We start from the raw sequence: 13,584 nt of genomic DNA on the forward strand, positions 1-13,584 counted from the left end.
TGAATCGGCGCGCCTCGCGAGTTCTGACAATCGTCATGTGATAACTGCCACGCACCTGATGGCAGGGGTCACTGGGTGCCTGGCTTGGTTCCCATTAAAGTCGACTGCGACCCGAACGCAACAAACCTAAGAGTTGGAAGGCGCGAGTTCCTCTGCCAGCGAGCTCAACCTGGGCAATCAGACTGCTGAAAGTGCGCTCCACGCCGGAAGTGCACTAATCCGCAGCACGTGGGGTTGCCAGGGCGCTCTTCACGTGACTGGGCGGAGCCTCGGGAATCTGGTAGCCAATGGTAGCCCGAGAGGGCGGTGCCTGTGACGCTCCAGGGCCTATCCCGGAAATAGGGCTGAGGTGGGGGCGGGTAAGGGCGGGGAGGCTGGGGTGTGGAAAGTGTGGCGGCCCCGCCCCGTCTCTTGGAACTGCTGCGGCCGCCACCGCCGCCGCCGCCGGCGCCGCAGCTGTAGGGGACCAGCGCGGATACGCAGACGAAAGGCACTCTTTGCCAGCTGAAAGGTGAGGACCTGGGGAAAAGCTGGTGGGGATGGGGCCAGAGCGAGGCAGGGCCGGGGAAGGCGCCCAGAGCCAAGCGCTGACCGAGGGAAGGAAGGAGAATGGATGGGGGAACAGAGGCGAGCGCGGGACCGCCGGGGCTCAGGCCCTGGTGGGGCCGGGCCGGGCCGAGCTGAGCAGAGGATGCCGGCAGAACAGGGGGCGCGTGTGCGGCCGCGGCGGCGGCGTTGAAGGGTGGAGGGCTGGGTGCGCGCCAGCTAGCAGAGGGCCGGGTGCCGCCGGCCAGGTTCTGTTACCCCGCATCCTTCGCGGGGACGTGCGGCCTGGGCTGGATACCCCGCAGTAGGGTTCGGGGCGGCGGCCGAGTGCTGGGCGGCGCGGGAAGGTCGCCGGCTTCTGCGGTGGGGCGATAGGGGCCGCAACCTGCTGTTTCCAGCGCGGAGGAGCGCCCTGGGCGGGTGTCCCCACCCTCAGCGAGCTCCTCTGCTACTTCTTATCCCACCTCCCCAAGCAATAGCTGGAAAAGTTTGTAGAGGCCAGAGTTAGAAAGTGCCCACTAGTCTAGGGTGGGTGTTCCTTACGTGCAGAAATAACAGGCCCGTGATGCCTGGCACATAACTTGTCCGAAATGAGACGTTTCGCTGCCTACATACCCGCTGTTGAAAAGCAAACACAAACTTTTTGTGTGTAGTTCTCTCGGAAAAACTACCATCTCCCCAGCCCACCATGGCGGACGAAATTGATTTCACTACTGGAGATGCGGGGGCTTCCAGCACTTACCCTATGCAGTGTTCGGCCTTGCGCAAAAACGGCTTCGTGGTGCTCAAAGGACGACCATGCAAAATAGTGGAAATGTCAACTTCCAAAACTGGAAAGCATGGTCATGCCAAGGTAAGTGCCCTTGCAGATCAGGCTTTGGCTTTGGCGTTGGGACTTTGATCATTTGTGTTCCGTTACAGATCATGAGATTTCTATACTTAAAATTTTGTAATAAGCACTGTTTTTTCCTTCCCACAATTACTGGGTGATAAGTTATTACGTTGAATACTGAAAGGTAGCATTCCCTTCTTAGGCCCTTAACAATGTTCATTAACTGGAAACTGAAACTTTCCTGAATCCTAGTGACTTAGAAGATCTATTCAGTTTACAGATGAGAAAACCTGTTCCAGCAATTCTAAGAAACCTACACTTTATTTTTCTTGTGTAATCTCATAATTGAATCACTGGACTATATTGGGTCTTGACATGTCGTGATACTGTTTAGTTGTTTACTGCCTCTTAATTTTAAGACCACTACTTTTTTTTTTTTTTTAAGTAAAATCAGATGACCTTGGAAGGCGGAGAAAAAGAATCTGTCGTAATCAGCGTTGGTATTGTGCTCTTGTGTGTGTAATGAGTGATATACTTGGCAGAGATTAAACAGGTTTCCTGTTCTCCTCTGTTAGGTTCACCTTGTTGGAATTGATATTTTCACGGGCAAAAAATATGAAGATATTTGTCCTTCTACTCACAACATGGATGTTCCAAATATTAAGAGAAATGATTATCAAGTAAGCACTGATTTTCTTTAGAATGTTGCTTGTTTCTTCAAGGTGCAAATACTTTGTACTATCAGTAATAATTTGACAAAACCCAAGAGTGGTTTTGTAGGTTTTTCTAACCAATTATTAGGCACCACCTATCTTATTGGAGAAATATCAACTGGAGAAATAGTGATGTTTAACACTTGTACCTTTTCTAGGATTATTGCTAGTTTGCTATTTTTTTTCACATTCTTGCATTTTTTAAAAAGTCAAATACTTATTAGTGCTCCTCAGGCCAAGTGACTGCATATTTTAATTAAGTCCAATGTTTAGTAAAAGTACTATTCTCTCTGTTGTAATATATTTCTTATTCTAATTTAAAACATCCCTCCTGGATGTTTTGTTTGTTTTCACTGATCAGACCTAAGACATTCAAGAAACTACTGAAATTCATGTTCCTACCAAGTTTTTGTATTAATGAATGTTAGTCAGAACCTGACATTCTTAAGTAGGGAAATAAGTTGAAAGCCATAAATATAAAGTACATGATCACTGAGTATGGTGAAGAAAACACAAAAACTATGTAATTGGTTAAATTACGTTCAGTGACCATGCTGTGACCTTTTGCTAAATTATATATGTAAATTTCAAGTTTTAGTTCCAGCTATACATTTGGGTAGGTCATATTTAATGATAGCATTTTGTTGTTTGTAGTACTGATGATAACCAAATAGTTGACCTTATAGAATGTGGAAGCTCAGATTACTCATAACTAAAGCTTTTCTTGAAAGTCTTCAGTTTCTACATCAAGCATATCATATATCAAACTCATTTCTGCTCATTTTACGTAGTAAAACTACAAAGTTGACACTGGTATTTGTTTTATCCAACTTAAACTGATTTTTTTCTGTACCCTTTATTGTGTAAATTTTTTTAATGTTGCTATCAACTACACTTATGCAATGATTTCCTTTTGCTGTTTGTCCACATGCAAACATACTTTTTTGTAGTTTTAATCTAGTAAACACTTCTATATTTTCATTTTCCGACTTGTCATAAATGTTTTCTAGGTTGCTTTGAAGTCTTTGTAGAAATTTGAATTGTCTTGCAAGTGGGTTTTTTTAACCAGGTGGATCTGGGTTTGGATCTAGTTCTGTCACTTTCTAGTTGGATGATTTTGGACAAGTAATACAACCTTTCTGAGCCTGTCTTCTCATTTACACAATAGGGATAATATGAGGATTAAATGAGAAAATGGACCCCATAAGAACTCCATAAGTAGATATGTACCAAAAAGTACTGTTCTGTTTCCCTCTTTTCCTATGTAAAAATTCTACTTAATCATTTCATTATTGTTGGAGCACCAAATTTCATGTGGTTCATAGTGGGTGCTCAAAAAACATTTGTTAAATATATAGTCTACTTGATCATTTCATTATTGTTGGAGCACCGAATTTGATGTGGTACATAGTAGGTGCTCAAAAAATATTTGTTAAATGTGTATGTGATTACTGAATGTGGTAAGGATAGTACAGCAGGCTAAAGCTGAGCATAGAATTTTGTCAAAATTGGGTTTCTCTTCATCTTAAAATGTGAATGCTTCAAATATTCAGTATTAATTATATTCAGTAATATTCATTCAATATAGAATGCTTTTGCCTGTTGCATGTTTCAGAAAGATGGTATCAGCAGTTCAGATAATTACTATTATACTATGATAAGGTTAGCCAGTCATTGATCGGAGCTCAAGACTTAAAGGAAAAATTTGGTTTGGGTCCTAGACTAGGATGAGGCGAATGAAGTGAGGGAGGCTCTTGCCTCAGGCACAAAATTTTAAATAGAGACAGAACTAGTAACAATGACAAGCCATATGGGAGTTCAAGGCGCAAAGAAAATTAATTCTGATCCCATCTTTATTTAAAATGTTGGTATTTTATCATAGGATTTTTGCATTAATTCTAAATTTTTAAAATATTGCATTAAAATGCTTATCTGGTCACTGAGGTTTTTTTGGTGCCTTCTTTAATTTTGCACCCAAGACAAGTGTCTTACTTCACCCTTGTCCCAGCCCTTGGTATGTACACCGCACTGCAAAGTGGGTAAGAGGATGATTTAAGCCAGTCAGGCTTGGTCCTAGTCTCTACTTTGGCACTTAATAGCTGTGTGACCTTGGTTGACAAGTTACTTAACCTGTTTTGCTTTCATTTCTTCCTTTGTAAAGCAAAGATATAAATAATAATGTCTTATGGGATCATTTTGAGGTTTAATTAGTTAATACAACAATGTCTGGCATAGAAATTACTCATTATTTCTCAGCTCTTCATTTTCAAGTCAGCATAGAAAACTTATTTCTGTTAATTTTTTTTAAAAAACTAGTTCTCCAGCCTGGGCAATGTGGTGAAACCCCATCTTTACAAAATATGGAAAAAAAAAAAAATTAGCCAGGCATGGTGGTGTACACAGCTGTAGTCCCAGCAGACCCAGAGGCTGAGGTGGGAGGATCACTTGAGCCCCCGGAGGTCAAGGCTGCACTGAGCCATGATCATTCAACTGCACTCTGGCATTGGTGACAGAATGGGACGCTGTATAAAAAAAAAAAAGTTCTGTGAGCCTTTCTATTTATATTTATTGTGCTTTGGTGGTCTTCACTTACCTAACCAAGTGCCTTTATTAAATACCTACTCATTATTTGGCTGTGTGTAATCCTTTATATTTGCTGAATTCAATATTTTGAGTGCCAGTTTGGCAGTTGGCTAAAGAGAAATATGTATTCTGTTCATTATAATAATTAAAAAGTAAACAGGAAACAAAACATATTAATATTTATAGTTTTAATTTTATGTGTTTTAAAATAAGTTCAGAATGAAAGAAAAATTGTCTCCTAACTTCTTTTTCAAGATTAGCTTGGATTAGAATTGCTTATTTACATTACTTCTCCCAAAAGTAGTTATAGATGTCCGGGACTCAGTGGTGGTGTAAATTATAAATACATCCAGATATAACTTTGGGAATCCCCAAATTCATAGAGAAATGCTTATTCAGACGTTAGTACTCTCTGGAATCATATTTCTTTGGAAAGTTCTGTGTTGATATAAACCTCACCACAAGTTAAATGCCGTTTCTGCATTTACTAAAGTTTTACCTGCCATTTGAAGACCATTTTCCAGACGGAAAACTAATTACTACAGACAAATAAAGTATATATTGTGGATCTTTGGACTATTAGTGAATTGCCAAAACTGTGACTATTAAATCCTAGTATATTCTTCAAATATGTAGTATATTATTTGAATGTTGAGATACGTTAATTGAATTCAGAGAAGTAGTATATCATTTGAATGTTGAGATGTGTTAATTGAATTCAAATAAGTAGTATATTATTTGAATGTTTAGATATGTTAATTGAATTCCCTGAGCTTAAAGTCTGTCTATAATTTTTACCTGTTTCATGGGAATCCTTGTGTTCTCAGATGGAAGCAGTCTTTCTTTGGAAATGGAAAACCTCTAAACCAATAGGGCCCAATATTGCAAGGACTAGAAGCAAGTATTTGTTACAGGATCATTAAGGGTAATCATGAGAAGAGCCACTAACTTTAGTTCCTAGACCTGTGTATTCTATTATGGGAAAAATAGCACCATATATTGAAATATATTGTAACCTGCCAAAAACAACACTCCAGGCCAACAAAGTACCATCCAGCAGGTACCATATGTGAGTCTTCACTAGGCCTATCCACAGAAGCAAGCTGTTTTGGAATGATAGGGTACATGAACCAGCGAATTATCTGGGTGTTTCACTCCCTCGTTACTTTGCCTGTAAAATTAGTTTTCTAGTCAGAATTGATGCAATGTGAGATACTATGACAGGAATGAGGCATTCTATAAATTGGGATGAGATTTTAGCAGAAGCACTGCAGGCAAGAAAGGCAAATACATATGTAGAGTAAAACTACTGCAATAAGAAAAAATTGCTGCCTGTTTCATGATGGAAGGGGTGCAGTCAGGTAACCAGCTGTTCTTCTGGGGAACATATCAAGACTTCTTGTTCATTTGTTCTATGTTCTTCTTCTGCCATATCAAGACACTCCTGTTTCTGTGAGGTTTTCAGTAGTGGCTGTAGTCAGATTAGTATTGGTGAGAGAAAGCCTGTGTCATTGATCCCACTGAGCAAAGATGAGGGAAGCTATAAAAAGAAGCTGAGGTCAGGTGCGGTGGCTCACACCTGTAATCTCAGCACTTTGGGAGGCCAAGGCGGGCAGATCACGAGGTCAAGAGATCGAGACCATCCTGGCCAACATGATGAAACCCCATTATATTATATACTAAAAATATAAAAATTAGCCGGGCATGGTGGTGCGTGCCTGTAATCCCAGCTACTCAGGAGGCTGAGGCAGGAGAATCACTTGAACCCAGGAGGTGGAGGTTGCGGTGAGCTAAGATCCTGCCATTGCACTCCAGCCTGGGCGACAGAGCGAGACTCCATCTCAAAAAAAAAAAAGGCACCTGTACGTCTCTACAAAAAATACAAAAATTAGCCAGTGTGGTGGCACGCACCTGTAACCCCAGCTACTTGGGAGGCTGAGGCAGGAGAATTGCTTGAACCCAGGAGGTGCAAGTTGGAGTGAGCTGAGATCACACCACTGCACTGCAGCTGGTGACAGAGCAAGACTCGGTCTCAAAAAAAAAAAAAAAAAAAAAAAAAGCTGAATGGCATTCACACATTCACAGTGAGAATCACCTTGTACACCTAATTTTTTAGAGCCTAATCTCTACAGATTCCCTTTGGTGAGTATTCATGTGGACACATTCTTCAATTATTTGGAGAGGTCTGTCAATATACTACTTCTCCAAACCTTACTGTCAGCAGTTTTCCTATCTTGTTCTTTCTGTGTCCTTAACCTTCCAGCCAAACTGTTAGCTACAGCTGATAATCAGTGCAAATACACACTTCTGGTTCTGTCTTCTTTCAGGTCCAGTGCTTGAAGTTCTTCCCAAACCCACTTTCAGGCCGACCCCTGAATGGTGTCATCATGTAATGCATAACCATCTAGAAACCATTGTGAATATTTTCCTTTCTCAGTCAACTGGTCATAGGCAACTCTCCATCAGGTCATTGGTATGAGTTGAGGGAGAAGTGTCAGTGTGGTAAGAGAAGGTGTTTTCTGAGTCTGAGCCACTTCTTATACAACTTGTTTGTACCTTTAGGTCCTTCTCAAGCTGATCTCATATACGCTACTTCCACTCAATGATGGAGAGCTGCTGTGCCTTCCCAGTTGTGTGGCTTGGTGGGTCAGATGATGGGTCAGGTGATGGTGGTGTTATTTGCTTAGGCTGTATAATAATGGTGATCAAGCATTCAGTCTCTACCAGGAACCAGCAACTCTAAGGAAGTAGCACAAGAGTGCTACACTCTGGGGGAAAAGAAGGAAGAAATAAAAAGGAATAGGTGTTACCTAAACAAGTCTGGTTGTATTGAAATAGATTGAGAAAAAAAATTAAATTCAGAAATTAGAACTAAGATGGCACCTGGCCAGGCATGGTGGTTCACGCCTGTAATCCCAGCACTTTGGGAGGCTGAGGCAGGCGGATCACGAGATCACGAGTTCGAGGCCACCAGTGAGGTGGAGGTTGCAGTGAGCTGAGATTGCGCCACTGCTCTTCAGCCTGGTGACAGAGCTAGACTCCATCTCAAAAAAAAAAAAAAAAGAAAAAAAAAAAAGAGGAAAGCACCTGTAGGGATAATATACCTTCTCCAGCCTTCTGTTGTATATCAGTAGTACAAATGAGGCAAAGTAGTTTCCCAATAATTCCCCCTTTTCAGTGTTCTTTCCTATTCTGACTACATCTAAGACAGAATCTGCAGTCACTAACTCTCCCCACACTCCCTTTTAGATCATGTTTTGCTTCCTTAGCTTACTGTGCCTCCCAGCACTTAGTGGTTACGGTGCTTGTTCTAGAATTCATATATACTATAGCATTTTTTGTTTCACTTTTTATTGTGGAAATTTTCAAAGTATAGTATAATGAATCCTGTGTACCTGGCGCTCAGCTTCAACAATTATCAGTGTGATTACTTCTGTCTCTGCAAGTTTTTGACAAAGACACTGGGTCATTTCTTCTGTAGACTTTCCCACTGTATGGATTTTGCCAATTGCATTTCCTTGTTTTTTAACATGTTCCTCTGTCCCTTGTGTTTCCTGAAACTTGGTAGTAAGGTGTAGAGTCTTGATCAGATTCAGTTCAGATTTTTATTTTCTTTCTTTCTTTCCTTTAACAGGACTACTCCATAATGTTCTATGCAGTCATTAGATAAATAAGTCTGATTGTTTCTCCTTTTGTGATATTATCAGATATGTGATCATGTCTCAATCTATTAATTGGAGGAGACAAAATTTATGATCTGTCATTCCTTCATTGGTTTTTCTTAGCCAGAATACTTCTATAAAAAGACACTTCCCTTCATCAGTTTTTGTTTGCTTACCTTAAGAGACAGTGTCTATGTGTGTAGCAGGGGTGGGTGTATTTGACTCTTTCCCTTTAAGGTACAGTTTATAAAATAAATTGGTTCCTAGCATCCACTGAAGATGACCAAATACATATTTTTTCATTATAAACTCAAGCATTTAGACATACCCATGTTTCAATCCACTGTTGTTATTGTCCTTATTGATTCTCACATTGTTCCGTCTTGGCCAATGGGAGCTTATTCAGGTTAGCTCTTGAGTCCCTTTGACATGGGCCAAATTTTAATTCTCCTTGATAGCTCCTTGCTTTTTAGTACAACAGCTTGCTCCAGGTTCATCTTACACACTTCCTGATCTGGACCTGGAATTATCCAAGGAGCCCTGGATTATTTTAGTAGGAAATAAAAAATACCACATTCTTTTTTTTTTTTTTTGAGATGGAGTCTTGCTCTGCCATCCAGGTTGGAGTGCAGTGGTGTGATCTCAGCTCACTACAACCTCCGCCTCCTGGGTTCAAGTGATTCTCCTGCCTCAGCCTCCCAAGTAGCTGGGACTCCAGATGCCATCACATCCAGCTAATTATTTTATTTTTAGTAGAGACAAGGTTTTGCCATATTGGCCAGGCTGGTCTCAAACTCCTGACCTCAAATGATCCGCCTGCCTTGGCCTCTCCTGAAGTGCTAGGATTACAGGTGTGAGCCACCGCACCCGGCCAAAAATACCACATTCTGATAGCATTATAACCTCATATACTGCTCAAGAGCTTGGTACGCCTCCACATGCCTTACATCTCTAAAGATTTTTGACCCTCACCTCTGCTGTCTCCCTGCTTGCTACTAACAATAATTACTTTCTACCAAAAAAATTGTTCAAAAACATCTAAAAGTGATCAAATCAGTAGGTTTGTTTAAAGGTAAAGGACCAGAAGAAGATACTTATAACAATTTCCTTACCATCCCCACCTTCCAACTCTATGGAGTCAGAGAGAACATGGAAACATTTGCACAAAAATATGTTTGGGGACTTGACAGTGACACTGTTGGCTTTTTTTTTTTTCTTAAAGCTTGCAAATTACAAAGGGGGAAAGTGTAACTTTGGAGTGGAAAAATCTGGCAGATAACTACCTTAGCGTATCAAAGTTGGCATCACTTGTAATGGGACAAATTGACATTTGCCTCCTGATAGGATACTCTGAGGGCACATCATTTGTATAGTATTCCTTTCAAAAATGTTACCTTAATCATGAGGAAACAGTGAGACAAACACAAACTGAGGAATAATCTATAAAATAGTGAACCCCCAGGAGTTTGAGACCAGTCTGGGCAATACAGGAAGACCCTGTATCTACAAAAAATAAAAATAAATTGAAAAAAAAAAGGCATAGTGGTTGTATGCATGTGGTCCCAGTGACTCTGGAGGCTGAGGTGGGTGGATAACTTGAGCCCCGGAGGTTGAGGCTGCAGTGAGTCATGATCATGCCACCACAGTCCTTCCTGCGTGAAAGAGCAAGACCTGGTCTCACAAAAACCAAACCCGCCAGAAAACAAAAGTTGATGCCATGAAAGTTAAGGGGTGGGGGAAACTGTTAGAATTAAGAGACTAAACTGATATGATAGCCAAATAAATACAAGATATGACCCTGGAGTTAGGGAAATAAGTTGCTATCAAGGACAATACTAGGATAATTGGCAAATTTAAATATGTACTATATATTGAATAATAGGTTATCAGTATTAAATTCCCTGACTTTGAAAAATAAATTGTTGTTATCCAAGAGTATATCCTTGTTCTTGAGAAAAATACACTGAAGTTTTAATTGCTGAAAAGTCATGGCTGTTGCACTGAAGTATTTACTGCTGAAGAATCATGATCTTTGGAACTTACTCTCAATAGTTCTGTAAAAATATTAAGAATGTATATGATAGATGTTATATATGTTGGATGTATACATAGAGAAAATAGTGCACATGTGATTAAATGTTAACAATGGCGGTATCTAGGTAAAGGATATGGGATTTCATTGCATTATTGCAACTTTTCTATAGAACTTAAGATTTTTTAATAAATAATTCAATTTAAAAGATTGTATTAGTCCATTTTCACACTACTATAAAGAACTACCTGAAAGTGGGTAACTTACAAAGAAAAGAGATTTAATTGACTCACAGTTCCACGTGGCTGGGGAGGCCTCAGGAAACTTATAATCATGGAGGAAGGTGAAGGGGAAGCAAGGCATGTTTGATACGGCAGCAGGAGAGACGGCAAGCCGGGGGGGTACTCTCAAACACTTTTAAACCATCAGATCTCATGAGAACTCACTTACTATCATGAGAACAGCATGGGGGAAACTGCCCCCATGATCCAGTCACCTTCCACCAGGTCCCTCCTTTGACATGTGGGGATTATAATTCAAGATGAGATTTGGGTGAGGACATAGAGCCAAAGCATATCATTCTGTCCCAGGCCCCTTCCAAATCTCATGTTCTCACATTTCAAAACACAATCATGCCTTCTCTACAGTTCCTGAAAGTCTTAACTCATTCCAGCATTAACCCAAAAGTCCAAGTCCAACGTCTCATCTGAAACAAGGGAAGTCCCTTCCGCCTATGAGCCTATAAAATGAAAAGCAAGTTAGTTACTTCCTAGATACAATGAGGGTACAGGCATTGGGTAAATGCTCTCATTTCAAATGGGAGAAATTGGCCAAAACAAAGGAACTACAGGTCCCATACAAGTCTGAAACCTAGCAGGGCAGCCATTCAGTTTTAAAGCTCCAAAATAATCTCTTTTGACTCCATGTCTTACATCCAGGGCACACTGATCCAAAAGGTAGGCTCCCAAGGCCTTGGGCAGCTCCACCCCTGTGGCTCTGCAGGGTACAGCCTCTGCAGCTGCTTTCAGTGGCTGGTATTGAGTGCCTGTGGCTTTTCCAGGCACATGGTGCACCGTTCTGGAATCTGGAAGATGGTGATCCCCTTCTCACAGCTCCACTAGGCAGTGTCCTAGTGGGGACTCTGTGTGGGGGATCTAACCCCACCTGTCCCTTCCACACTGCCCTAGCAGAGGTTCTCCATAAGGGCTCTGCCCCTGCAGCAGACCTCTGCCTGGACCTCCAGACATTTCATACATCCTCTGAAATCTAAGCGGAGGCTCCCAAACCTCAACTCTTGCCTTCTGTGCACCTGCAGGCCCAACACCACATGGAAACCTCCAAGAATTAGGGCTTACACCCTCTGAAGCAACAGCCCAAGCTGTACCTTGGCCCCTTTTAGCCACAGCTGGAGCTGGAGTGGCTAGGATACAGGGCAGCTTGGCTATACAGAGCATATAAAGTCCCAAGGCTATACAGAGCATCAGGCTATAAAGTCCCAAGGCTATACAGAGCATCAGGGCCCTGGGCCTGGCCCACGAAACCATTTTTCCCTCCTAGGCCTCTGGGCTTGTGTTGGGAGGGGATGCCATGAAGATATCTGGAATGTCCAGAAACTTATTTCTGTGAATTTTATTTTTAAAAACTAGTTCTCCAGCCTGGGCAATGTGGTGAAACCCCATCTTTACAAAATTTTCCCCATTTACAACATTTTCCCCATTGTCTTGGCTATTAATATTCAGCTCCTTGTTACTTATGGAAATTTCTGCAGCTGGCTTGAATTTCTTCCCAGAAAATGGGTTTTTCTTTTCTACTACATGGTCAGGTTGCACATTTTTCAAACTTTTATGCTATTCTTCCCTTTTAAACATGAGCTCCAGTTTCAGATCATCTCTTTGTGAATGCATATGACTGTATGCTTTCAAAAAAAGCCAGGCTACCTCTTGAACACTTTGCTGCTTAGAAATTTCTTCTGCCAGATACCCTAAATACCCTAAATCATCTCTCTCAAGTTCATAGTTCCACAGATCTCTAGGGCAAGGCAAAATGCAGCCAGTCTCTTTGCTAAAGCACAGCAGAAGTGACCTTTGTTCCAATTCCCAATGAGTTCCTCATCTCCATCTGAAACCACCTCAGCCTGGACTTCATTGTCCATATCACTGTCAGCATTTTGGTCAAATTCATTCCACAGGTCTCTAGGAAGTTTCAGACTCTCCCTCATCTTTCTTTCTTCTGAGCCCTCCAAACTGTTCCAGTCTCTGCCTGTCACCCAGTTCCAAAGTGGTTTCCATATTTTCAGGCATCTTTATAGCAGTGGCCCAAACTCCTGGTACCAATTTTCTGTATTAGTTCTTTTTCACGCTGCTATGAAGAACTACCTGAGACTGGGTAATTTGTAAAGAAAAGATATTTGAGTCACAGTTCCACATGGCTAGGGAGGCCTCGGGAACCATGGCAGAAGGCGAAGGGGAAGCAAGGCACATCTTACATGGCGGCAGGAGATAGAGCAAGTGAGGCGGGAACTGCTAAACACTTTGAAGAGAACTCACTCACTATCACGACAACAGCATTGGGGAGACTGACCCCATGATCCAGTTGCCTCCCACCAGGTTCCTCCCTCGACATGTGGGGATTACAATTCAAGATGAGATTTGGGTGGGGACACAAAGCCAAACCATATCAAAGATTAATTTGTTCTCATTATTTTTGTTTTTCATAGCTTAGTTTTATTTTTAAAAACTCTAATTGTATTTAATATAGCAATTTATTTTATAAGATGTTTAATGTTTGTAAATGCATTGTTTTACTAGATGTTTTATGATATTTATACATTTCACATTTGAAATGCTTTATATATTTCATGCCACAGTTTGATTCTTAACTCTTAAAAAATAAAATAACTGCATTACATACATCATTTTCAAAATATCAGTATTATTATTTGGCTTCTGTGTTTCAGTCACTAGTGGCACAGTAGGAACATTTAACTCTTGAAATAGACAAGCTCTGCTTTAGGGAATAACTAAACAGAAATCAGAAAGTTTTGCCTTGGAATGTTGTGGCTGTTTAAAAATTACACTTCAAGCTAGGTGGATTGGTGCACACCTATAGTCCCAGCTCCTGGGAAGGCTAAAGCAGAGGCTCACTTGACCCCAGGAGTTTGAGGCCAGCCTAGGCAATATAATGAGACACCCCCATCTTTAACTATATATATATATA

General features: G+C 41.2%; 1 protein-coding gene across 1 annotated transcript in view; it reads left to right on the forward strand.

The window, feature by feature from the left end:
* Positions 1-349: 349 nt before the first annotated feature.
* Positions 350-13,584, forward strand: part of EIF5A2 (eukaryotic translation initiation factor 5A2) — an 18,463-nt gene continuing 5,228 nt past the window's right edge. Inside the window, exons 1-3 of the mRNA XM_011948990.1 lie at positions 350-511; positions 1,200-1,399; positions 1,954-2,058. Coding sequence (XP_011804380.1) covers positions 1,235-1,399; positions 1,954-2,058 — 270 coding nt within the window. The 5' untranslated portion in view covers positions 350-511; positions 1,200-1,234. The remainder of the gene's footprint in view (positions 512-1,199; positions 1,400-1,953; positions 2,059-13,584) is intronic.

This window comes from Colobus angolensis, unplaced genomic scaffold, assembly GCF_000951035.1.
Source record: "Colobus angolensis palliatus isolate OR3802 unplaced genomic scaffold, Cang.pa_1.0 Scaffold289, whole genome shotgun sequence".
NCBI classification, from domain to species: domain Eukaryota; kingdom Metazoa; phylum Chordata; class Mammalia; order Primates; family Cercopithecidae; genus Colobus; species Colobus angolensis.